Raw genomic sequence first — 26,558 nt, 5'->3', positions numbered from 1 at the left:
AGTACTTCCCCGTGGTCGAGAAATGCCTGGTACAGGGGACCCCTCTAAAAGCAGAAATTACCTTCGAGGTTCAGGGCTGAGTCAGACCCTTCCTCTGCCTCAGGGAGCCTCCATGCTTACAGACTTTCTCCCCCTCTCGCCCAACCACACCTATACTTTTCTGGGTGATCCTGCGCCAGCATTTGCATGAGAAGTTCCCTTTGGAAAGCCCCAGAATCGAAGACAGAAGGGAGGCACTTGCCTTTCACATGGATGACCTGGGTTTAATTCCCAGCACCATATAGTGTCCGCTTAGCACCGCTGGGTGAGCCCTGAGCACCGCTGAGTGAGGGACCATCACCACCCCCCTATCCAAAAAATAAAAAATAAATAAAAAATTGCAAAAAGGAGGGTAGATAGACAGAGAGATAGCCTGGTCACCCTACTTCTAGTCATGGGTGCCCCGGAGCACCACTAGGGGTCATTACTGAGCAGAGAACTGGGACTAGTCAGGTACCAAGTTCCCAGGAAAGGAGAAATAAAGGAGGTAACAGAAAAGAAGCACGAAGACCCCTCATTTCTATCCTGATTGGGGTGGGGGGAACGGATAAGCAGTAGGAGGGTAGGGAAAGGAAAAGAGAACGCTCCTTCTCATAATTTTATTTTGGGGCCACACCCGGCAATTTTCAAAGGCTACTTCTGGCCTGCACTCAGGAATCACTCCTAGTGATGTTCGTGAGACCCTCTGGGATGCTGGGGATGGAACCCGGGTCGGCTGCGTGCAAGGCAAATGCCATACCCATTCATCATCCTTCTAAAAAACTAAAGGGAATCCCTGGGGAGCCGTCAGGGGGCAGCTTCTACAAGTGCAGAGGAGTGTCCAAGGGTGGAACAAAGTTGACCAGGATGCGGTGTGTGATGATGGTCAAAAAACGATGATGGTTTAAGTAGGATTCCCACAGGACAGGAGCCACAGCACAGGGAGTAGGGCGTTCACCTTGCACACAGCAGACCCGGGTTTGATTCCCAGCATCCCAGAGGGTCCTAAGAGTAATTTCTTTTGGGGGACCACACCCGGTGACACTCAAGGGTTACTCCTAGCTATGTGCTCAGCAATCACTCCTGGTTTGGGGGACCATATGGGACCCCAAGGGATCAAATCATGGTCTGCCCTAGGCTAGAGCCGGCAAGGCAGACACCTTACCACTCCACGCCACTGCTCCGGCGCCCTAAAAGTTATTTCTGAACTCAGAGCCAGGAGTAACACATGAGAGCTGCTGGGTGTGGCCCCAGAACTAAATAAATAAATCACTATTAATAGTAAATTAATTAGAATAATAGTTTAGGGAGAGGTAAGGTATTTGCCTTTCATGCAGAAGGACATTGGTTCGATTCCCGGCAACCCATATGGTTCCGCAAGCCTGCCAGGAGTGATTTCTGAGTGTAGAGCCAGGAGAGCCCCTGAGCGTGGCTGAGTGTGACCCAAAAACTAAACAAAAGAATATTTTAATTGTATATTATATGATTAGTGAGATAAACAGATGAGAATACATTAAGCTTCTGCACCTCTCTCTGTGATGGGGTGTCCGTGACTGTTCTCAAAGAATGACCTGTGTCAGCTCAGCCAAGGGGCATTCTAATATCTTCTCATGGTTCCACTTGTGAGCTGCATTTGGGTTTACTATTTTGTATGTACAGTGTCCTGGGGTGCAGACTTTATGTTTGCTTGTTTACTTGCTTGTTTGTTTTTTCTGGTGATGCCTAGAGAAGTTCGCACTTTAGTCTGCAACAAAGAGAGAAAAGAGAGAGAGAAATTAATGGACTAGAGCTCGGGCTTGCATAGGAGGCCCTGAATTCCACCCTCTGCATTGCAAGGTCCCTCAATGCCATCAGGTTGTCCCTAATTGTCACCCTGCAACAAAAGACTTACACAGAACCTCAATACAGCTATTGTGACCCTTGGGCCCTGCCTGAGAAACACTGAGCCCAGACCACCCCAGAACCCCCCAATCATTTTCCTTCCCACAGGCCCACATGCCAAAGCCTGCAGTGTGTGAACTTTCATTTCTGCTTTCTCCAGAGCCCACATTACAGGGGCAGTCCCAACCCCAGACACCCCCCCCCATGCTAGTTTCCTGCTGCCTCTCCCAATGACGCTCAAGCTGTCCCACAGTTCAGTTGGGGTGGTGGAGTTCTGTGGACATGGTGGGGTGTGGGGAGGAGATCGGGGAGTGGAGGGTACACTGTGGCTGCTCCAATCATGAGTCCTTTTATGCCTGGTTTCACCCCCTGATCCACAACTTCCGCAAACCCTCTGGTCACTTCCCCTCCTGAACGACTCAGAGACATAAAAGTTGGGGAGCCTGAGGAGTGAATCGGCTGCAGGGACCTGCTTGAGGCCCCTTCATTTCGACATGGAGATGATCCCACTGCTGCTCTTCACCATGCTGTGTAGTGGTGAGAGGCTGAGGCCAGGTGTGGGGTTCCCTGTTTGGCGAGCTCGGCTGACCTCACTCTCTTCTTAGGGTCGCAGGCTTTGGATGATGGGTATCAGCTCGAAGTGCAGCCAGTAGTGTGGGCACAGGAGGGGCTCTGCGTGTTTGTGCCCTGCACTTTCAAGTACCCCCAGGACAGCCAGTCGAGCACATATGGCTACTGGTACAGATTATCAAGGAAGCCATACAACCAAAAAGAGGAACTCGTGGCCAGCAACAACTATTGGAATTCACCAAGCACCAAAGGACGCTTCCAGCTTGTTGGAAACCCCGAGGATGGAAAGTGCTCCCTGCTCATCACAGATGTCCAGAACAGTGACCAGGGCATGTATTACTTCCGGGTGGAGAATGGTGAGTCCATGAAATACAGTTACACAAAGTCAACAGTCTTCCTTGAAGTGACAGGTATGTGAGGGGCACAGCAGGCCCCAAGCACCGCCCCACGCTGCTCCCAACCTGGCACCAGTGCCTAGAACATGCCTCCCTTCTCTGATCAGATCTAATGAAGCCAGATATCTACATCCTGGAGCCCCTGTGGCCGAACCGCTGGGGGACCGTCAATTGTGTGTTTAATGCCACCTTCGACCAATGTCCGGCCCCCTCCTTCTCCTGGGCTGGGCAGGTTTTATCCACCAGTCTGTTCCCAGTCAGCACCCATCGACGCTCAGTGCTCAAGATCTCACCCCGGCCCCAGGACCAGAGAATCGACCTCACCTGCCGTGTGAGGTTTACCCCACAAGGCCGGATTTTCGAGAAAACCGTGAGGCTGGATGTGGCTTGTGAGTAGGGGGTCAAGGCTGGGGGGGGCACTGCCACCGGAGGGTTCAAGAGGCAAGGAGGGCCCGGGGTTGCCCTCAGCCCACCCCGTTTGCCTCTCTGGGGTAGAGTCAAGCACTGAACCCTAGGCCCAGATGTGCCCACAGACTGCGGGGTTCCCACATTCCCCTCCTAAACTGACCTTGTTGCTTTCAGATGCCCCCAAAGACCTCGTTATCCGCGTTTCTCAGGTCAAAGGCGCAGGTAAAGGCAGCATCTGGTTATTTGGGGGCAGTGGAACATTGGGGAAGAATTAGTCCTCCAGGGAGCACCCTCTTGGCTCTGTCTCCACAGCCCCACAGTCCCAAGGCAAGGGTGACCCCTCCTTCCACCTGCAAGCCCAGCAAGGAAGCTTCTTGCAGCTGCTCTGTGAGGCCTCCAGTCACCCTCCTGCTTCTCTGAGCTGGTCCCTGGGGGACCGAGTCCTCTGGTACTCCAACCCCAAGGACCCCAGGGCCCTGGCGCTGGAGCTGCCCTCGGTGCAGGCGAGAGACACGGGGAACTACACCTGCCGCGCTGAGAACGCATTGGGCCAGAAGATGAGCGTGGTCCACCTGGAGGTGCAGTGTGAGTGGCCTGCAGGCGGTGCCAGGGAGGGAAATGTCAGGGCGTGGCCAATAGCGATGGACATGGACAGTGTGGGCAGGGCCTGATAACCGAGAGGTGTGTGGGCATTGCCAATACTACTATGAATGGTGTGGGCTTGGCCAGCACCACGTTGGCTTGTGTTGAGTGGGCGTGACCACCAGGAGAATGGAGGGAGTTGGGCGTGGCTGCCTAGAGGGGGAGGGATTATGAGTTAGTGGGCATCAATGCCTTGGGTGTGGCCTTAGGTGGGCGGGGCATAAGAAGGGGTGGGTTTAGGCCCAGAAATTGTTGGGAGTCTCGATTTCTGGGTGTGGCCCAGCAGGTGCATTTGGTGGTCAGGCATCAGCTGGTGTCCCTAATATCTGGGAGAGCAGCTTTCTCTGAGCCTACAAGGAGAGATTCCTTGGTGCAGAGCCAGGAATAAACCCTAGTCATCATCAGGTGAGGCCCAAGAATAGAAAGTAAAAATGAAGTTGTCTGTGAGTGTAAAGACCCCTAGATTTCAAGAGTTAATAGCTAGGGTTTATGTTAGTGGTAGAGCAAATATTTTGAATTACGTCCTGGCACCGACAAGGACGATGGGAGTCTATGTTTTGGGGTTTTTTTTTTTTTGGTTTTTTTTTTTGTTTGTTTGTTTTTTTGTGTGTGTGTGTTTTTTTTTTTTTTTTTTTGGTTTTTGTGTCACACCCAGTGTTGCTCAGGGCTTACTCCTGGCTGTCTGCTCAGAAATAGCTCCTGGCAGGCACGGGGGACCATATGGGACACCGGGATTAGAACCAACCACCTTTGGTCCTGGATTGGCTGCTTGCAAGGCAAACGCCGCTGTGCTATCTCTCCGGGCCCTATTTTTTTTATTTTTGTTTGTTTGTTTGTTTGCTATTTCTTTATATTTTTTCCCTTCGGTGTTGGTTGTCAAACCAGGTATCTCCACCACTGAAAATCTCCTCTGTGGCTCTGAATGTAGGTTTTTGTTTTTCTCTTTATCATAGCTCGAAGTACCACACACCTTTCCTAACACTTTAAGAAGTCTTTTATTTCACTTTGGAGGTGGGGAACCCACATTCACACTCAGAGACATGAACAGCAAGACTGGTATTGGAACCAGGGTCTTATGACCACTGGTGAAAGCCCTCCACCCTATGCTCTATCTACAGTGCTCCCGTTCCTCATTCTGGGACATCTGTTTTCTGTTTAGATGCTCCTGAGGACCTGAGTGTGATGGTCTCCATAGAAAATGGTACAGGTAAGAGAGATGGGGGGCAGGGTCTCGAGCAACAGCATAATTGGGAGGACATTTAGTCCACCTTGCATGTGGCTGACCCAGGTTCAAACTTCAGCATCTCATATGACACCCCCAAACCTTCCAGGAGTGATTCCTGAATGCAGAGCAGGACTGAGTCCTGAGCACCATTGGGTGTTGCTCCCAAACAAATAAAAACTGGGGAATAACAGGACAAACTGGGGTGGCAGCTTCTGGAAGGCGGCCTGGAATCTGCAGGGCCCATGTCTTCTCCTCTCTCTCCCTCACAGTCCTGCAAACCCTCCAGAAAGCCAACACACTCAGAGTGCTCCAGGGCCAAAGCCTGCAGCTGCGCTGTGTCGCCCGCAGCAGCCCTCCTGCCAGACTGAGCTGGACCCGGGGCCCCCTCCCACAGAGCCCAGTGCTGCCCAACGAACTTGGGCTCCTACTTCTTCCCCGGATGCAGCCAGACCAGGAAGGAGAATACACCTGCCAGGCCCAGAACCAGCTGGGCTCCCAGCAAGTGTCGGTGACCATCCACGTGTACTGTGAGAATAGGCTGGGGCCCAGGGTGGAGGGAAGGAGACCCCCAGTCCCATAGCCCAGCTAATGCCCCATCCCTCTCACAGCTCCCCCACCTCAGTTGCTGGGCCTCCACTGCTCCTGGGAGACCCCAGCTCTGCAGTGCAGCTGCTTGGCCCATGGGCTGCCTGTCCCTGCCCTGCGCTGGTGGCTGGGGTCCAAGCTGCTGTCAGAAAACTGCAGCAAAGCCTCTGTCCAATTCAGTACCCAGGAACTCTGGGCAAACAGCTCCCTGAGCCTCCTGAAGGAATTCGACCCTGGCCTCACCCTCAGCTGCGAGGCCTGGAACTTGCACGGGGCCCAGATGGTTCAGTCCTGCTACTGCCAGGTTGGGGTATCAGTGGGTGGCAAGGCACCGGGGCAGTGCACCCACACACCACACACACCCCTAAAACACAAATACACACACACGGTGCATGGGCAGGAAAAGGTAGAGTGCCAAACCCCAGCTCTGCCTTACACTGGGCCAGACTCTGCCAATTCTCCTGTGCTATTTACTTCACCCATTGACCCCACCAGGGACCAATGCAGAGCACCACCAGGGGTGGGCATGAGCGATAGCATAGAGGGGAGGCTGTTTGCCTTGCATGTGGCCAGTCCGAGTTCATTCCTGGACCTGCTGGGAGAGATTCCTGAGTGCAGAGCATGAATAACCACTGAAAACTGCTAGATGTGATCCAAAAACAAAGGCAAAAATCAAAAACCAAAAGTAAGGAGTTGGGCGAGAGCCATAGTATATTGTGGAGGGCGCTTTCCTTGCATAGAAACAACCCTACGTTCGATCCTCAGCATCCCACTTGGTTCCCCATGCACTACTAGAAGTGCAGAGCCAGTAGTAAGCCCTGAGCATCACTGGTGTAGCCTCAAAACAAAACACAACCAAAAATAGAAACAAAAAAAGAACTCTAGCACACGAGGGAGGGTGTTTGTCTTGCACACAGCAGAGCTAGATTTGATCCCCAATATCCTATAGGGTTCCCTGAGCCTGCCATGAATTATTCCTGAATGCATAGCCTGGAGGATCCCTTGAGCACCGCCGAGTGTGGCCCCAAAACAATCAGAATTGCAAGGAATCTATGGGGATGGAGAAAAAAAGAGAAATACTAAAACTGAGATACATGGGCATGGGTTCAATGAAGGCCCACCCCACCTGACATCCTCTCTGCCCCACACAGATGAAAAGGGGACCCTCAGAGGTGCTTTTTCCAACGGAGTCCTGGTGGGCACTGGCATTGCAGGGTTCCTATGTCTCTGTGTCATCCTAATTCTGTGAGTTCAAAGGCAGGATAGGGTTGGGAGCAGACACCTGGGCTGGGTCGGGGTGCAGCACTCTGAGTAGAGGGGGCATGTTGAAGCTTGAGTCTGGCGTATGCCCTGCCTGCAGGGTGATCTTTCTGAGGAGGAGAGGGAAGTGGACCAAGCAGATGTCCCGCAGGAGCACCATCCTGGACTACGTCAACATTTTCCCCCACTCGGGTTCCCAGGTGAGTGTCACCCCAAGGTCCCCACAGCTGGCCCATCTCCCTCTCGTGCCCAGACTCTTCTCTCCTAACATTCCACCCTTGCTTCATGCTGTGTCTGCTCTTGGACTCAACACTGAGTCCCTAGGAAATAGATCTCTCCCCAATGGACTGCATGTGGGTTTCAGCTCAGTGGCTGCGGTTAGGGATGGGAGCATGATGAAGGGGAAGAAAGGGGCTGGAGCGAGGTAATGGAATAAGGCCAGAGTGCAGGAGGGAGGCAGCTGTGTTGGCTGCCACAAGCCAATCCTGTCTCCTTTCTCTTGGGCAGCCAGAGATGCAATTATAGGCTTCTCATTGTTCCTACTCCAAGACAGTGGGGGGGGGGGGTCTTGCTCTCCCCTCATGTCACTCCAGAGCCTCTCTCAGGGCCAAGGACCCCTCAGGTGCTGAAGCTCTGCGGAAATGCACGCACCTTGCAGCAGGCACTGAAGGAGTGATTGCTTGTGCCTTGTGCCCTTTTCCATCCAGGCTCCGAATCAAGAGGCCGAACCACATGGTCCTTCTCAGCCTTCTCCCCCAGCTCGCCTTCCAAAACCCAGGAAGAATCCAAAGCAGAAGCAGAAGCTCCAGCAGGAGCTTCCCAGCAGTGCTGGGAAACATGCAGAAGCCACTCCACCACAAGAGGCCAGCCAGGACCAGGAGATTCAGTACTCACAGCTTTACTTTCCTGGCCGCAGGCCCCAGGTGCTCCAGGCACCCAACGACAGCCATGAGGAATATGTGGAAATGAGGTTCTGCTGAGCTCAAAGGACGAGCACTGAGAGTCTCTGGGAGGGAGATCGCTGTGAAGATAAGGAACCCAGAGAAAAGGCCCTCAAAAAATGAGTATGTTGGGACCAGAGACAGAAGATGGAAGACAGTGGGGAAGGTGCTTGCCTTGACCCGGGCTCAAGCATCAGCACTGCACTGGGTCCCCCATTCACCCCTAGGAGTGAGCCCTGAGCACAGAGCTGGGAGTAAGAATTGAACACTACCAGACATGGCCAAGAACAAAAACAAAAACATTCTCCAGGGATGATTTATTCTGCTGGACATGTCTCTCCTTCTGAGCAGAGAAACTTCAGGAAAGGTCCCAGCCAGACGTCAGGGCTTGGGGTCCTCAGTTGTGGGGTGTCCGTGAGTATTCACAAACTGATTGTCTGTGTCAGCTCAGCCAGGCGGCATTCAGGAACCTTCTCATGATTCCACCTATGAGCTGCATTTAATGATTTTGCATGTTCTGTGTCCTGGGGTGTATATTAAAAGTGGGAGAGCATTTGTTTTTGTATATTTATTTACATGCTTGTTTGTTTTTTTCTGGTGATGCCTGAAGAGGTTCACACTTTAGTGTCAGAAACAGAGAGAAAGAGGGAGAGAGGGGAGAGAAGGAGAGAGAGAAATGTTTTGGGGGAGTTGGGGCACTAGAACTGCAGGGAGGGTGTTTGCCTTGCATGTGGCTGACCTGGGTTTCATCCCCAGCATTCTTTAGGATTCCTGCCAGGAGTAATTCCTGAGAGCAGATCCAGGAGTAACCCTTGAGCACCACTGGCTGTAGCCAAAAATCCAAAAGGAAAAAAGAAGAAAAGAAGGAAAGAAAAAGAAATGTTCTTGGGAGCAATGCTATGTCCGTTGGTGACTTTTCTCTGCAGTTGATCTCTGGCATCTGTACAGGAAAAGCTAGGCCACAGTTATAGATATATCTATGACTCATGCACAGAGAGGAGAAGAAACAAAAGTGGGGGCCTGAGGGCTCAGGACAGCCAAGGGGAACATAGTGACCGGTAAACTGGGGGCAGGGACCATTTCTGAGAAACCTCCGTTCCTCTTTGCATGTCTCTAGTTGCTTCACGGAAAATCTTTTGGGGCATATGACTATGTTTGAGATTGTTCTCTTTTAGAGGAGCCATACCCGATGACTTACTTTTGACTCTGCACTCAGGAACCCCTCCTGGGGATGTTCAGGGGACCCTATGGGATGCCAGGGATCAAATCCAGGTGGGTTATATGCAAGACAAGCAAGTGCCCTCCCCTCTGTGTTATGTCTCTGGACCCCGTTGACTAATTTGAGCAGCAAAAAAGGGGCACTAGGAAAGGAGTTGACTTTTCTATTAAAAAAATAAAAGAAAGCCACAAGCCAGTGGCAAATATTATCCTCAATGGAGAAAAACTAAAAGCCTTCCCTCTAAACTCTGGTACAAGACAAGGCTGTCCTCTCTCACCACTCCTATTCAACATAGTACTGGTAGTACTTACTATAGCAATTAGGCAAGAAAAAGATATCAAGGGAATCCAGATAGAAAAGGAAGAAGTCAAGCTCTCACTGTTAGTAGATGACATGATACTCTACTTAGAAAACCCTAAAGACTCTACCAAAAAGCTTCTAGAAATAATAGATTCATATAGCAAAGTGGCAGGCTACAAAATTAACACACAAAAATCAATGGCCTTTTTATACACTAATAAGGATAGGGAAGAAATGGACATTAAGAGAACAATCCCATTCACATTAGTGCCACACAAACTCATATATCTTGGAGTCAACCTGACTAAAGATGTGAAGGGTCTATACAAAGAAAACTATAAAACACTGCTCCAAGAAATAAGAGAGGACACGCGGAAATGGAAACACATACCCTATTCATGGATTGGCAGGATCAACATCATTAAAATGGCAATACTTCCAAAAGCATTGTACAGATTTAACGCAATTCCTCTAAAGATACCCATGACATTCTTCAAAGAAGTGGATCAAACACTTCTGAAATTCCTTTGGAACAATAAACAACCTCGAATAGCTAAAGCACTCCTTGGGAAAAGGAATATGGGAGGCATTACTTTCCCCAATTTTAAGCTGTATTACAAAGCAATAGTTATCAAAACAGCATGGTATTGGAATAAAGACAGACCCTCAGATCAGTGGAATAGGCTTGAGTACTCTGAGAATGTGCCTCAGACATATAATCACCTAGTTTTTGATAAAGGAGCAAGAAATCCTAAATGGAGCAAGAAAAGCCTATTCAACAAGTAGTGGTGGCACAACTGGTTAGCCACTTGCAAAAAAACGAACTCAGACCCCCAGCTAACACCATGTACAAAGGTAAAATCCAAATGGATTAAAGACCTTGATATCAGATCTGAAACTATAAGGTATATAGAACAACATGTAGGTGAAACACTCCAGGACATTGAGACTAAAGGCATCTTTAAGGAAGAGACAGCACTCTCCAAACAAGTGGAAGCAGAGATAAACAGATGGGACTATATTAAGCTGAGAAGCTTTTGCATCTCAAAGGAGATAGTGCCCAGAATACAAAGGCCACCCACTGAGTGGGAGAAATTATTCACCCAATACTCATCAGGTAAAGGGCTAATGTCCAAAATGTACAAGGTACTGACAGAACTATACAAGAAAAAAACAACTAACCCCATCAAAAATGGGGAGAAGAAATGAACAGACACTTTGAAAAAGAATAAAGGCAAATGGCCAAAAGGCACATGAAAAGATGTTCAACATCACTAATCGTCAGGGAGATGCAAATCAAAACTACTATAAGGTACCACCTCAACCACTGAGATTGGCACACATCACAAAAAGAAAAACAAGCAGTGCTGATGGGGATGTGGAGAGAAAGGAACTCCTTTTCACTGCTGGTGGGAATGCCATCTAGTACAACCTTTATGGAAAGCAATATGGAGATTCCTTCACAAACTGGAAATTGAGCTTCCATACAATCCAGCTATACCACTCCTAGGAATATATCTGAGGAACACAAAAATACAATACAAAAATCCCTTTCTTACACCTATATTCGTTGCAATGCTATTTACAATAGCCAGACTCTGGAAACAACGAAGATGCCCTTCAACAGATGAGTGGCTAAAGAAACTGTGGTACATATACACAATGGAATACTATGCAGCCATCAGGAGAGATGAAGTCATGAAATTTTCCTATACATTGATGTACATGGAATCTATTATGCTGAGTGAAGTAAGTCAGAGGGAGAGAGAAAGACGCAGAAGGTTTCACTCATCTATGGGTTTTAAGAAAAATGAAAGACATTTGAACAGTATCTCAGAGACAAGAGAGATGAGGGCTGGTAGGTGCAGCTAATGACATGAAGCTCATCACATAAAGTGATGAGTGCAGTTGGAGAGATGACTACACTGAAAACTATCATAACAATGTGAATGAATGAGGGAAGTAGAAAGTCTGTCTCGAGTACAGGTGGGGGGTGGGGAGGAGGGAGATCTGGGAAATTGGTGGTGGGAATGTTGCACTGGTGAAGGGGGGTGTTCTTTACATGACTGTAATCATACAACTATAATCATATTTGAAATTACGGTGTTTAAATAAAAATATTTATAAAATATAAAAGGAAAAGAAAAAAATGTTACCAAATTGGAAGAAAGAAAGGTCTGGGAAAAGAACCAAGCAAAAATTTCAGGGATCAGAAGACTTGTGGAAGAGATGGTGCAAGAGGCTAGTGTGCCATTCTTGATCAAAACTCTCAGCAAGATGGGAATGGAAGGAACCTTTCTCAATATAGTTAAGGCCATCTACCACAAGCCAGAGGCAAATATTGTCCTCAATGGAGAAAAACTGAAAGCCTTTCCTCTAAATTCTGGCACAAGACAAGGCTGTCCTCTCTCACCACTCCTATTCAACATAGCACTGGAAGTACTCGCTATAGCAATTAGGCAAGAAAAAGATATCAAGGGAATCCAGATAGGAAAGGAAGAAGTCAAGCTCTCACTGTTTGCAGATGACATGATACTCTACTTAGAAAACCCCAAAGACTCTACCAAAAAGCTTCTAAAAACAATAGACTCATATAGCAAGGTGGCAGGCTACAAAATTAACACAGAAAAATCAATGGCCTTTCTATACATCAATACTAATAAGAAAGAAATGGACATTAAGAAAACAACCCCATTCACTATAGTGCCACACAAACTCAAATATCTTGGAATCAACTTGACTAAAAATGTGAAGGACCTATACAAAGAAAACTATAAAACTCTGCTCCAAGAAATAAGAGAGGACACGAGGAAATGGAAGCACATACCCTGCTCATGGATTGGCAGGATTAACATCATTAAAATGGCAATACTCCCCAAAGCACTGTACAGATTTAATTTGATCCCCTAAAGATACCCATGACATTCTTCAAAGAAGTGGATCAGGCACTTTTGAAATTTATTTGGAACAATAAACACCCTCGAATAGCTGAAGCAATCATTGGGAAAAAGAATATGGGATGAATTACTTTCCCCAACTTTAAACTTTACTACAAAGCCATAGTTATCAAAACAGCATGGTATTGGAATAAGGACAGGCCCTCAGATCAGTGGAATAAGCTTGAATACTCAGAGAATGTTCCCCAGACATACAATCACCTAATTTTTGATAAAGGAGCAAAAAATCCTAAATGGAACAAAGAAAGCCTCTTCAACAAGTGGTGTTGGCACAACTGGATAGCCACTTGCAAAAAATTCAACTTAGACCCCCAGCTAACATCATGTACAAAGGTAAAATCCAAATGGATTAAAGACCTCGATATCAGACCCAAAACCATAAGATATATAGAACAACACGTAGGTAAAACACTCCAGGACATTGAGACTAAAGGCATCTTCAAGAAAGAAACTGCACTCTCCAAGCAAGTGAAAGCAGAAATTAACAAATGGGAATATATTAAGCTGAGAAGCTTCTGCACCTCAAAGGAAATAGTGCCCAAGATACAAGAGCCACCCACTGAGTGGGAGAAACTATTCACCCAATACCCATCAGATAAGGGGCTAATCTCCAAAATATACAAGGCACTGACAGAACTTTACAAGAAAAAAACATCTAATCCCATCAAAAAATGGGGAGAAGAAATGAACAGACACTTTGACAAAGAAGAAATACAAATGGCCAAAAGACACATGAAAAAATGCTCCACATCACTAATCATCAGGGAGATGCAAATCAAAACAACGATGAGATACCACCTCACACCACAGAGAATGGCACACATCACAAAGAATGAGAATAAACAGTGTTGGCGGGGATGTGGGGAGAAAGGAACTCTTATCCACTGCTGGTGGGAATGCCGTCTAGTTCAACCTTTATGGAAAGCGATATGGAGATTCCTCCAAAAACTGGAAATCGAGCTCCCATACGATCCAGCTATACCACTCCTAGAAATATACCCTAGGAACACAAAAATACAATACAAAAACCCCTTCCTTACACCTATATTCATTGCAGCACTATTTACCATAGCAAGACTCTGGAAACAACCAAGATGCCCTTCAACAGACGAATGGCTAAAGAAACTGTGGTACATATACACAATGGAATATTATGCAGCTGTCAGGAGAGATGAAGTCATGAAATTTTCCTATACATGGATGTACACGGAGTCTATTATGCTGAGTGAAATAAGTCAGAGAGAGAGAGAGAAAAACGCAGAATGGTCTCACTCATCTATGGGTTTTAAGAAAAATGAAAGACATTCTTGCAATAATTATTTTCACACACAAAAGAGAAAAGAGCTGGAAGTTCCAGCTCACCTCAGGAAGCTCACCACAAAGAGTGATGAGTTTAGTTAGAGAAATAACTACATTTTGAACTGTCCTAATAATGAGAATGTATGAGGGAAATTGAGAGCCTGTTTAGAGTACAGGCGGGGGTCGGGTGGGGAGGAGAGAAACTTGGGACATTGGTGATGGGAATGTTGCACTGGTGATAGGTGGTGTTCTTTATATGACTGAAACCCAAACACAATCATGTATGTAATCAAGGTGTTTAAATAAAAAAAAAAACAAAAAGCAAAAAATTAATTAATTAAGCATTCCTAGAAAAAAAAAGAGGCTAGTGTGATCCTTCATGAGGGGGGGACCTGAACAGGATGCCCCACCCTGCACTGTCTCCTAAGCAGGACTGGGGTGAACGTGGCCCCCGAGCATTGCCAGGTACAACCCCAACACAGAGATAAACCAAACTCTCAGAAGCAAGTGGGCTGGAGAAAGCAATAGATAAGCAGCATGAATATTAGCTCCCCAGCTCCAAGATTCCTTTTTTGGGGGTGGAGGGGGTTTTGGGGATTTACACTCAGCTGTGCTCTGGGGTTGGTTACTCCTGGCTCTGTGCTCAGGAATTACTCTTGGCGACGCTCAGAAGTCCCTGTGGGATGCCAAGCATCAAACTCAGGTCAGCCCCATGCAAGGCAAATGCCCTCCCCACTGTCTTATAGCTTCAGTCTTCCTGGATTCTTCAGGGCAGAGAAGGACGCTCGTTCCTGTCATTCCTTTTTTTGTCCTATAGACAGACACACAAGTTCAGTGGGAATAGAACAATAGTACAGTAGGCTGGTAGTTTGCCTTGCATAAGGCTAACCCTAGCTCCATCCCATAGGGTCCCCTGAGACTTCCAAGAGTGACTTCTGAGTTCAGAGTCAAGTGTAACCACTGAGCATCACTGAGTGTGGCCTAAAAGCCAACACACACACACACACACACACACACACACGCACACACACGCACGCACGCGCACACAAACACACACACACAACCAAAATCCCTTCTGAGAAAATGTCTGGGGGACTCTTGATGGACATAGAGACCATTGCAGAGTAAGTAAGGTGGTGGGGAAGAGTCAGGGGAACTAGGCAGAGAAGAATGCAGATAAGGGAAAATGGAAAGATGAGGAGAAAGGGGAAACTCTTGCACTTTCCCCAAGACATCCTTCAAAGAAATGGTTTCTGAATCACAGGGGGTGCCCCAAAGACCAGTCACATGTGCCTCACAGTTGACCATTTGCAAAGCCAATCCCCCATCTGACTCAGCCCAAACTCTGACCCAAAAGCTCGTGGGGGTGCCTCTCAGGGGCTGTGATAGGCAGAAACCCCACCCAGAGCACGATTTTCCCTCCTTTATTTTTGGTGGTTTTTTTGTTTGTTTTGTTTTGTTTCTTTGTTTTTGGGCCACACCCGGCGGTGCTCAGGGGTTACTCCTGGCTATCTGCTTAGAAATAGCTCCTGGCAGGCACGGGGGATCATATGGGATGCCAGGATTCGAACCAACCACCTTGGGTCCTGGATCAGCTACTTGCAAGGCAAACACCGCTGTGCTATCTCTCTGGCCTGTGACTTTCCCTCCTTAAGTCTCTAACATCTTGCTTTGGGGCCACACCAGCAGTGCTGGGGTCTCCTCACTTGCACAGTCCAGGAGATGAAACTGGGTTGGCATGTGCAGAGCTGGCTCTGTGCTATCTCTCCAGCCTTCAAGATGCAAATCTTGTTCAGATCACGCTCCAAAGCAGGAGGTGAGATTAATCCACTCCAAGTTAGGGGAACTAAACAGAGAATGTCAGCTTTGAGATCATGGGGACCCTAAATCCCACAGCCCCCTTCACTTAGGATTTCCTTCCCTTTGTCACCATCTTCCCAATAACTGACATCACACGCTGAGCTGATGTACCAGGCATCACCCTTTCATGGAGTGATGGGCCTCCCATGCCCTGCCTCATTTGATGTTGGGGTCTTTGCTGGGGATCCAGCCAGAAGTCTCCAGCAGTCGCCCACGTGTAGGGGGAAGGCTGGTCTCTCTGAGCCCCAGCCTGAGGTCCTACACACCTCAATTTATTACTTTATTTGTGGTGGGGGTTAAATGTTAGGTGTTCCATGGACACTTCTGGCAATTCTCAGCTACCGAGAGCAGTTCATTGGAGGGCGTGAGAATTGGGGAGTGTCTAGGATTGTACCCCATTTTAGGGAACCACCTGGCACTAGAACAGCAGTATACAAGCAGTTGTGTTAACCCTAATCCATTCTCCCCAATACAGCTTTTTCTGTTTTGTTTTGTTTTGGGCCCATGCTCAAGGATTACTCGTGGTTCTGCACTCAGGAATCACACCTGGCAGTGTTTGGGGGATTGATCCTCTGGGATGCTGTGGATCCAACCTGAGTCAGCTATCGGCAAGGCAAACATTCTCCTTGCTGTGCTCCAGCCCCAGCATTCAGCTCATTTTATACTTTCTTAGTCTGGCAGCAGTGTTGCCTGTATAAAGCTCAAATTCAGACAGGTCCTCATAGGAGCAGATATATCATGCATCCTTTTATTGTTGATAAAATTTTAGTATTATTTTGTTTTTAGGGTTACATTGGGCTGTACTAAGGGCTTAGCTAGCCCTGTGCTCAGAGGACCAAGTCCAGGTGGGCCATATGCCAGGCAAGCATCTTCCATGCTGTACTTTCTCTCCACCCCCAACAATTCCTCCTCTTTGCTTGCTGTTTATTTGTGTGGGGGCCTCACCTGGCAGTACTCAGGGGTTCCTCCTGGCTCTGCACTCAGGGATCACTCCTAGCAGGCTCTGGGGACCCTATGGGACGCTGGGGATTGAACTTGGGTTGACCTGTGCAAGGTAAGTGCTCTCCACACTGGCTATTGCTCTGATCCCCATGGATTCCTTTTAAGGCATCAAAAAAATGGGGAGGATGTTGGCAGGGCTGTGAGAAAACTAAGAGAGCTCTCACCCAAGAGTAGAGTGATCAATGCCCTTCTGTTTTCAACCCCCCAAACTCACTATGCTGACAAACCTGCCAAGATGGATTGGCCCCCAAATTACAACTTTCTGTTGCCAGAGGAACAGGCAGAACCAGAGGTAGGACATGTAAAATGCATGTGTTGATTTCTGAAATCAAGACTTGGGACTTGGGGTGGGGTGAGAGTCAGACAGTGGGGAAATGGGAAAGGAAGTATGTGTCATGGTTGAGACCCAGTGTGTTTATCAGCAGCAGTCAGAGCCAGGAGTGTAGATATTAGCTCCCAGCTGGCCAGGGTGGGGGAAATAAGGACTATTTCCCATAAGAGTGGGAAGAAGGTGAGGAGTGAATCTCTTTTAATTTTGGGGTCTCACTCAGCAGTGCTCAGGGGTAACTCCTGGCTCTGCATTCAGGGACCACTCCTGGTGTCCTGGCAGAGCTCAGGGGACCATATAGAGGGGCAGGGATTCGAACCCAGATTGTTAAGTGCAGGGCAAACCCTTCCCCACTATACTATTGCTCCAGACTTTTTTCTTTTCTTTTTTCCTTTATTGATTTTTGGTTTGGGGGCCACACCCATGGTGCTCAGGAGTTACTCCTGGCTCTGCGCTCAGGGATCACTCCTGGTGGTGCTCAGGGGGCACATATGGGATGCTGGAGATCCAATCCAGTTGGCAGTATGCAAGGGAAATGCACTCCCCACTGCACTGATTCCTCCAGCCTTCTTTTCATTTTTTAACAGATATTTTCAGTGTTGCAGGCCAGCTGAGTCAGGCAGCACTGAGACGGGATTCAGCGTTGTTCAATGGGAGGGTGGGAGCGAGGAGTAAGTGAAGAGTACTCAGAGACCAGACACACTCAAGAGTAGTCAGAACTGAGCCCAACTTATTGCGAATTCTGCTTCATATTTAAGCAAAAATGTATCAATAGTAGAAAGTTGGATAGGAAAAAAAAAAAAAAAAAAAAAAAAAAATGGGACCGGGAAGGTGGCGCTACAGGTTAGGTGTCTGCCTTGCAAGCGGATGGACCGCGGTTCGATCCCCCGGTGTCCCATATGGTCCCCCAAGCCAGGGGTGATTTCTGAGCGCGTAGCCAGGAGTAACCCCTGAGCGTCAAATGGGTGTGGCCCAAAAACTAAAAAAAAAAAAAAAAAAAAAAAAAAAGAAAGTTGGATAGGTCAGTGTTACATGTTTTTAGCCATAGGATTAAATATTATGTGTCAGCACAGTCACTAGACAGCCATCTAAACATTTCTAAACATTCTATATACATATTTTAAAATTATTTGTCTTGAGTTTTATTGACCATAGACAGAAATCAGAAAAATACTTATTCTTTCCTCTCGGATATGATTCTCGCTAGTCAAATATTAACCAACAAAATACAAGCCCATTGTCCATTATATGCTATCCCAAGGAACTATTGTAAAAAGAGGAGTAGATGGAATTAAAAGACCAAACATCTTTGTAACCTACACAGTAAGTGAGCACAGTATTAAGTAACTGACTAAAAATATTATTGTAGATTCTACCAGCTTGAGAAAAATATCGAGTCTTTCAGCAGTTAGCAGTAAGGTGTGTTCCAGCAATTCTTGTTTTAATGTAAGAGGCAAAGGCACGCAGATTTTTATCTACTCGGGATTGTTAAATCTCACTATGGATCAATGTTTAATAAGGTCATTGTTGCTCTCCTGCCAAGCGCTAACCTAGGGCACAACTGGCCTTTTCTCGGCAGTGTCTGCCAGGACCGCACCCCCTCTTTCAGGGAGGAGTCTAGGTCTGCACCGCAGCAGCCCTGCTTGGTATTCAGCCATCATGCCTGTAAGCAAAGGGCTATGGCATCTCAGGTCACTATAAGCTACCCCCCTTCCAAAAAACCCCTTTGGGGGTGGTGTCTGTCATCATCAACTCCGTGGGGTTGAGTCCTCAGAGTTCAAGGTAATGGGCATCATTCCCGGGGCCAGAATAAGAGTGGGAGGTTACTTGCTTTGCACATGGTCCAACTGGGTTTGATCCCTGGCACCCTATAGGGTCCCTCTTAGCCCTGCCAGGGGCATTTCCTGAGTGCAGAGCACCACTGGGTATGAACAACAACTATATATGTATATACATACTGTTGTTCCTCATAGAGCTCCCAAAATTAGATATTGATTTCCGTTCCCCTATCCCTTGGAGGGAAAAAGATCTTGGTGATATTTATCCATGGCAAATAATCTACACAGACAGCAGCATCAAAAAGGGGCCACAAGCTCAGATCTAGAGTCCCTGTCAGCCTACCTTCAGCTCCAAAATACCTGAAGCCAGCCAGTAAACTGCCCAACTGACTCTGAGCACCTCGCTCAGGTGGGACAACAAGCAGACTTTCATATACATATACATACATATATTATATGTATATATATGAGGCTGGAGCAATAGCAGAGTGGGGAGAGTATCTACCTACCTTGCATGTGGCCAACCCAAGTTCAATCCCTGACATCCCAAAGGATCCGGGAGTAATCCCTGAGCACTACTAGTATGGCCCAAAAAGTAAAACAAAACAAAAAAAAAAGTCGTGGAAAACCTGTTCCTGGGGAGGGAGGTGCTCTTTCACAAGAGTCCTCTCTTCCCACTGCTAGTGGACATCCTTAATGAGCCCCTGAACCTGCCTTTCTTTTCCTAGTCTGCTCCTATCCTAGCCTGTTTCTTTCCTGGTCTCCCACATTCAGTGGGTTCAGAAGGGCTGGGGGTGAGCACAGTACTTCCCTGTGCTCGAGAAACGCCTGCTACAGGGGACCCCTCTAAAAGCAGAAGTTACCTTCTAGGTTTAGGGCTGAGCCTGACCCTCCCTCTGCCTCAGGGAGCCTCCAGGCTTGCAGACTTTCTCCCCCTCTCGCCCAACTACACCTATAGTTTTCTGGGAGATCCTGCGCCAGCATTTGCATGAGAAGTTCTTTTGGGGAGGCCCCAAATAGAGGACAAAAGGGAAGCATTTGCCTTTCATATGGCTGACCTGGGTTTAATTCACAGCACCACATCGTGTCAGCTGAGCACGACTGAGTGAATTCTGAGCACAGCTGAGTTAGGGACCCACTCAAAAAAAAGAGGTGAAGGGGAAACAAAATAAATAAATAAATAAATAAATAAATAAATAAATAAATAAATAAATAAATAAATAAAAAGAGGTGAAAAGAAAGCAGAGAGAGAGATAGCCTGGTCACCCTACTTCTAGTTAAGGGCACCACATATGGTCCCTGGAGCACCACTAGGGGTCATTACTGAGCAGAGAACCAGAACTAGTATGGTACCAATCTCCCAGGAAACGCTAAATAAAGGAGGTAAGAGAAAAGGAGCCTGAAGGCCACTCATTTCTATCCTGATTGGAGGGAGGCAAAGGGATAAGTAGTAGGAAGGATGGGGAGAGGAAAGAAGACTGTTTCTTCTCATATCTTTATTTATATCTGTGGAGCAGGGGGGCAGCTTCTGCAAGTTCATTGGGGTGTCTAAGGGTGGAACAAGGTTGACTAGGATGGAGGTATGTGATGATGGTTAAACTGTGACAATGGTTTAAGAAGGGTCCCCTTGGGGTCGGAGAGATAGCATGGAGGTAGGGCATTTGCCTTTCATGCAGAAGGTCATTAGTTCGAATCCTAGCATCCCATATGGTCCCCTATGCCTGCCAGGAGCAATTTCTGAGCATGGAGCCAGGAGTAACCCCTGAGCACTGCCGGGTGTGACCCAAAAACAAAAAGAAAAAGAAAAAGAAAAAAATAATGAAGAGCCCCCACGGGGCAGGAGTCACAGCACAGGGAGTAGGCGGTTCACCTTGCACAGGCCCGGGTTTGATCCCCAGCATCCTATAGTGTCCTTAGAGTAATCTCTTTTGGCGGGAGGGGCACAACCCGGTGACACTCAAGGGTTATTCGTGGCTATGTGCTCAGAAATTGCTCCTGGCTTATGGCTTTAGATTGCTTGGTGTACCACTAAGAAACGTTATAATGTGCTACAATCTGGGGACTTGAGGGACAAAGTAATTGTACATGGGTTCCTTTTTATTTTTCTTAATGTTCTTTGTAAGTTCAAAATTAAGGTTTTAGCAGGGGGATTTCTTCTGAGAACTCTGTTTTTGGGTGATTGTCCTTTCACTGTAACTTTACCTGGTCCTCTTTCTTTGCATCATTGTTCACATAATTAAAAATAAATTTAAAAAATTAAAAAAAGAAAAAGAATGGACCGGAGAGATAGCATGGAGGTAAGGCATTTACCTTTCATGCAGAAGGTCATCGTTTGCCCCATACCTGCCAGGGGCAATTTCTGAGCACGGAGCCAGGAAAAACCCCTGAGCACTGCCGGGTGTGACCCAAAAACCAAAAAAAAAAAAAAGAAAAGAAAGAAAGAAAAAGAAAAATTGCTCCTGGCTTAGGGAACCATATGGGACCCCAAGGAATCAAAGCACAGTTTGTCTTAGGCTAGCGCTGGCAAGGCAGACACCTTACCACTCCACACCACCACTCTGGCCCCTAAGAGTTATTTCTGGGGCCCGGAGAGATAGCACAGTGGCGTTTGCCTTGCAAGCAGCCGATCTAGGACCAAAGGTGGTTGGTTCGAATCCCGGTGTCCCATATGGTCCCCCCGTGCCTGCCAGGAGCTATTTCTGAGCAGACAGCCAGGAGTAACCCCTGAGCATCGCCGGGTGTGGCCCAAAAACCAAAAAAAAAAAAAAAAAGTTATTTCTGAGCACAGAGCCAAGAGTAACCCATGAAAGCTGCTGGGTGTGGCCCCAAAACTAAATAAATAAATCATCATTAATAATAAATTAATTAGAATAATAGTATAATTATATATTATATGATTAGTGGGATAAACAGATGGGAATATATTAAGCTGAGAAGTTTCTGCACCTCAAAGGAAATAGTGCCCAGGATACAAGAGCCACCCACTGAGTGGGAAAGACTATTCACCCAATACTCATCAGATAAGGGGCTAATATCCAAAATATCCAAGGCACTGACAGAACTTTACAAGAAAAAAACATCTAACCCCATCAAAATATGGGGAGAAGAAATGAACACTTTGTCAAAGAAGAAATGCAAATGGCCAAAAGGCGCATGAAAAAAATGCTCCACATTTGTCACCCTACCCCCATCTTCTACATAACTTTACCTTAGGGTAAAAACCTGCCCATTTCTGGGAGAGGCCTTGGGGAGGTCTCAAAAGGTTTGGCTGGAAGGCCAGCAGAGGAGAGATTAGAAAATGATGGAGGATAGAAAGAGGAGTAGAGATGGCTTAGAAACAAGGTACAATGCAGGGCTGATGAGATCCAGTATAAAAAGTTATGAGAGAAGCCACACCTGTTGGCTAGGGCCTGAATAAAGATATCTCCTGAAACCTGTCAGTGGATTTCCTTGCCGCTATCCTGAACTTGCAGACCCATCAGCTGGAGAGGGTTGGAGACGCATGGTTCGAGCTGGAAGAGAAAGGCTCCTCCATCACCATCCACCACCGTCCAGCCCAATCCAAGGGCTGATATGCAATACATATCACTAATTATCAGGGAGATGCAAATCAAAACAACTATGAGGTACCATCTCATGCACGACACAGAGATTGGCGCACATCACAAAGAATGAGAACAAGCAGTGCTGGTGGGGATGTGGAGAGAAAGGAACTCTGATCCACTGCTGGTGGGAATGCCATCTAGTCCAACCTCTATGGAAAACGATATGGAGATTCCTCCAAAAACTGAAATTGAGCTCCCACTTGACCCAACTATACCACTCCTAGGAATATACCCTAGGAACACAAAAATACAACACAAAAAATCCCTTCCTCACATCTATATTCATTGCAGTGCTATTTACCATAGCCAGACTCTGGAAACTGCCGAGATGCCCTACAACAGATGAATGGCTAAAGAAACTGTAGTACAATACACAATGGAATATTAGGTAGCCGTCAGAGAGATGAAGTCATGAAATTTTCCCATACATGGATGTACATGGAATCTATTACGCTGAGTGAAATAAGTCAGAGGGAGAGAGGTGGATGCAGAATAGTCTCCCTCATCTATGGGTTTTAAGAAAAATAAAAGACATGTTTGCAATAATTCTCAGACAAGGGGACGGAGAGATAGCATGGAGGTAAGGCGTTTGCCTTTCATGCAGAAGGTCATTGGTTCAAATCCCAGCGTCCCATATGGTCCCCCGTGCCTGCCAGGAGCAATTTCTGAGCATGGAGCCAGGAGTAACCCCTGAGCACTGCTGGGTGTGACCCAAAAACCACAAAAAAAAAAAAATTCTCAGACAAGAAAAAGGAAGCCTGAAAGGTCCAGCTCACAACATGAAGCTCACCTCAAAGAGTGGTGAGTGCAGTTAGAGAAATAACTGCACTGAGAACTATCCTAACAATGTGAATGAATGAGGGAAGTGGTCTAGAGTACAGGCAGGGTGGGGTGGGGAGGAGGGAGACTTGGGACACTGGTGATGGGAATGTTGCACTGGTGAAGCGAGGTGTTCTTTACACGACTGAACCCCAACTCCAATCATATTTGTAATCAAAGTGTTTAAATAAAGATATTAACTTTAAAAAATAAGAACAGGAGCCCCGGGGCTTTCCAGGAGTGAACCCTGCCTGAAGTTTGGGGAGTCCCTGAAAGTCGAATTTGGAGCTCTGGACCAAATCCTGGGGTCAGGGTAAGGGGAGAGGTTGGTTCTAAAATGGTGATGGGAAAACCGGGGTACCCCAGTGGGGTGGGAGATGATTAAGCGATATCTCCCCTCCCCAACTCCACCCTGGACCCCAGATTCCTCCATCCACCGTGCATCCCAGGCCGACCCAGTATAAATAGCGGTTCTAGCGCGGAGACAGGCCTAGGAATTAGACAGCCAATCAGAGAGCGAGATCGAGAGCGGGGGCGAATTCACCGACCAATCAGAGCTGAGAGCGACTTCCGGCACTGCCTCACGCAACGAGGGGGAGTGGGCGGGCCACGGGAGGAGCGTAGGCGGGCTCAAGCCAACTGCCCAAACGCCAGCCACGAATCCCCAGCCGCGCTGCCCTCCGACGTAGAACCTGATTGGTCGCTTTGCCTGTCAGTTTGGAAAAAGACGCGGATCCCGCCTCCACGCCCAGAGGGGCCCTTAAAGGGCCAGGCACACGCTCCCAGGAGATGGTGAACCCCACCTGGAGAAAGAGAACAGAACTAGGGGGGTCTTGTTCCTAGGGATGCTCAATCTTGCTAAAAGACAGGAGACTGCAAAAGGGCAGGCAGCTCGCCGTGTGCCTGGAAGCAGAGGAGATGGGATGAGATTCCTCCTTTCACCTTTCACATCAACCCCCTATCTGGAAAAGGACCAAACTGGATGGAAAAAATAAAACAGAGAAATCAGGCTCCTTCTTCATGCAAAATCTTCTCCTTGCAGCCAGGATTGTTGCTCCAACCGTGTTTCCTACATCCAATCCCCTCTAAGCCCCAGATCTTTCTCTTAAAAATATTCCCTCTTGCCAAAATCATGTTCCAGCTCCTCTCTCTGCACCCCTGAACTATAACCCTGTAGGCAATTGAATTCACTTACTTTGGGCTCTCCCTGTTCAGTGGCTTCTCTGTGTGCACCTCAGTCTGCCCTGAATGTGAACACGCACGCACGCACGCACACACACACACACACACACACACACACACACACACACACACACACACACACACACACACACACACACACACACGACTCAGAGTTCTTGCTGGCAAGTACCAGTTTTGCACCAGTGGATGTCACCAGAGTACTCCAGTCCAGAACCTCAATTCTAGAGAAACCACAAAGCTAAGTGGCTGCCTTTCTGGGTCCTTAAAGTGAGATTTTGTAAACCTCTTGTATAAAAAGAAAGTAAACATTATCATGTGCATTGCTCCAACTGAAAAAAGCATCAGTCAAGACTTCCCCTAAGCCAGGGGCCTGAGTGATAACACTCAGGGTGTTTGCCTTGCAGGCAGCAGATCCGGGATGGATCCAGGTTCTATCCCTGGCATCCCAGATGGTTCCCTGAGCCTGCCAGGGGAGATTTCTGAGTGCAGAGCCAGGAGGAACCCCTGAGGACCACCAGGTGTGGCCCAACCTCCCCCCTAATAATGACTTTCTGAGCCACTAGGCCCCAGAAGTCTCACAAGTCCAAGGGTCTTTCTTCCAAGTGCAGAAGGTAAAACAGGAGAGACAGGACAGGAGGTAAGGCCCCAGCTTTAACTCCCAGTATTAAACTCTGCCTCCTGGGCCCTAAACATATCTTCACCAGGGATTCCACGAAGAGATCACAGACATCAGTGACAGAAGCTCTTTTTTCTTGGGGAGGTGGCACACCCTGCAGTGCTCCAGGCTCTGAACTCAAGGCCTTCCAGCAGCACTCAGAAGACTACATGAGGTGCCAGGAATAGAAACCATGCAAGACAGGCACTCTATTTGCTGTTTCATTGCTCTGGCCCCGAGGTGAAAGTTTCATATGCACAATGTTTTGTTTTGTTTTGTTGTTTTGTCTCTGGAAAACAATTTTCAATTGTGTCAAAAAACTAAGAATAGGGGTCAGAGCAACAACACAGCAGGGAGGGTATTTGCCTTGCCTGTGGTTGACCCATAGGATTCCTAAGCCTGCCAGGAGTAATTTCTGAGCACAGAGCCAGGAGTAACCTCTGAGTGCCGGGTGTGGCCCAAAAACCAAGGAGAAAAGAATATATATTCCTTCGGATGTGTGGAATCCTATGCAGCTGGAAGACAAGAGGAAATCTTGTGCTTTGCTGCAGCTTGAATGGCACTGGATGGCATCAAGCTGAGCAAAATGAGCCCCAGACAAAGACAAGCCCCAGGTGACCCCAGTCCTTGGGGTATGGAGTGAACCCAGACATCGGGATAGATAATAGCGGCTAATAATAAACTCTGGTACCAGATTCACACTGAAGAGAAAGTGGACAGGATGTGACTAGGTGGTGTCATGTTTTTGTTTGGGGGTTCACACCTGTGCTTCCTTCTGGCTCTGTGCTTAGGAGTCATTTCTGGTGGGGCCGAGGATGGAAGCAAATTAGGCCAGTTTGAGTCAAACCTTCATGCACACCCCAACAAACAACAATTAAACAACAACAACAACGATGATGATGATGATGATGATGATGATAATAATAATAATAATAATAATAATAATAATAATAAAAATACTCTTCTGCCCAGGAGAGCTACAAGTGCCCCTATTTCCCTGTCAGTGTTCCTTTATTTTTGGTTTTCTGGCCACACCAGAGATGCTCAGGGCTCACTCCAGAGACTCAGAGATCCCTCCTGGCTGGGCTCAGGAGACCTTCTGTGGTACTTTGGGGTCGAACCCTTATCTGCTTCGTGCAAAGCTGTACTATAGCTCCAACCTTAAATGCCCTTTTATTACTTTAGGATTTACCCAGAGCGCTATGATTTAGGGAGAGACCCCATGAATGCAAAAAAGAGATGGGATTGGGGCCTGAGCTATACAGCATGGCAGGGAAGGAGTTTTCCTTGTAGGCAGCAGATCCAGGTTCGAGCCCTGGCATCTCATATGTCCCCCAAGCCTGCCAGGAGTAACCCCTGAGCACCGCTGGGTGTGGCCCCAAAACCCAAACCCAAAACAAAAGATATGGGGAGGGGCCAGTTCTGAACCCCTGAGTCTGAAGAAGCCAGTGGGGTGGGGGTGGGGTGAAGGAGTGTAATCAGGTCCCAACAACCCTTCCCCCCAGGCGCACAAAGCCCCACCCACGGTGGTCTCCCCGCCCACGGCTGCCTCCAGCCCTAGAACATTCCAGGAGAAGGTGCTTGAAGGAAAGTGAGAAAACCCGGGGA

General features: G+C 47.7%; 1 protein-coding gene across 1 annotated transcript; it reads left to right on the top strand.

The window, feature by feature from the left end:
- The first annotated feature begins 2,800 nt into the window (after window positions 1-2,800).
- Window positions 2,801-26,545, top strand: LOC126028648 (sialic acid-binding Ig-like lectin 10). The gene is made up of 13 exons (XM_049787589.1): window positions 2,801-2,879; window positions 2,972-3,253; window positions 3,447-3,494; window positions 3,585-3,857; window positions 5,074-5,121; window positions 5,409-5,666; window positions 5,748-6,047; window positions 6,876-6,969; window positions 7,085-7,184; window positions 7,578-7,606; window positions 7,763-7,954; window positions 23,516-23,864; window positions 26,456-26,545. Exons 1-13 carry the CDS (start codon window positions 2,801-2,803, stop codon window positions 26,543-26,545), a joined length of 2,142 nt encoding a protein of 713 aa, XP_049643546.1.
- Window positions 26,546-26,558: the final 13 nt, after the last annotated feature.

The sequence above is a fragment of the Suncus etruscus genome, chromosome 14 (assembly GCF_024139225.1).
Source record: "Suncus etruscus isolate mSunEtr1 chromosome 14, mSunEtr1.pri.cur, whole genome shotgun sequence".
In the NCBI taxonomy this organism is placed as follows: Eukaryota; Metazoa; Chordata; class Mammalia; order Eulipotyphla; family Soricidae; genus Suncus; species Suncus etruscus.
This window is presented reverse-complemented; position numbering and strand designations above follow the sequence as displayed.

Excerpts from the sequence above, each read along its gene's own strand:
- LOC126028648 (XM_049787589.1), top strand. The coding sequence starts at position 2,801 with ATGTATTACTTCCGGGTGGAGAATGGTGAGTCCATGAAATACAGTTAC. Across the intron at positions 3,495-3,584 it reads TTCTCAGGTCAAAGGCGCAG|CCCCACAGTCCCAAGGCAAG; the intron begins GTAAAGGCAGCA and ends CTGTCTCCACAG. Across the intron at positions 6,048-6,875 it reads GGTTGGGGTATCAGTGGGTG|ATGAAAAGGGGACCCTCAGA; the intron begins GCAAGGCACCGG and ends TGCCCCACACAG.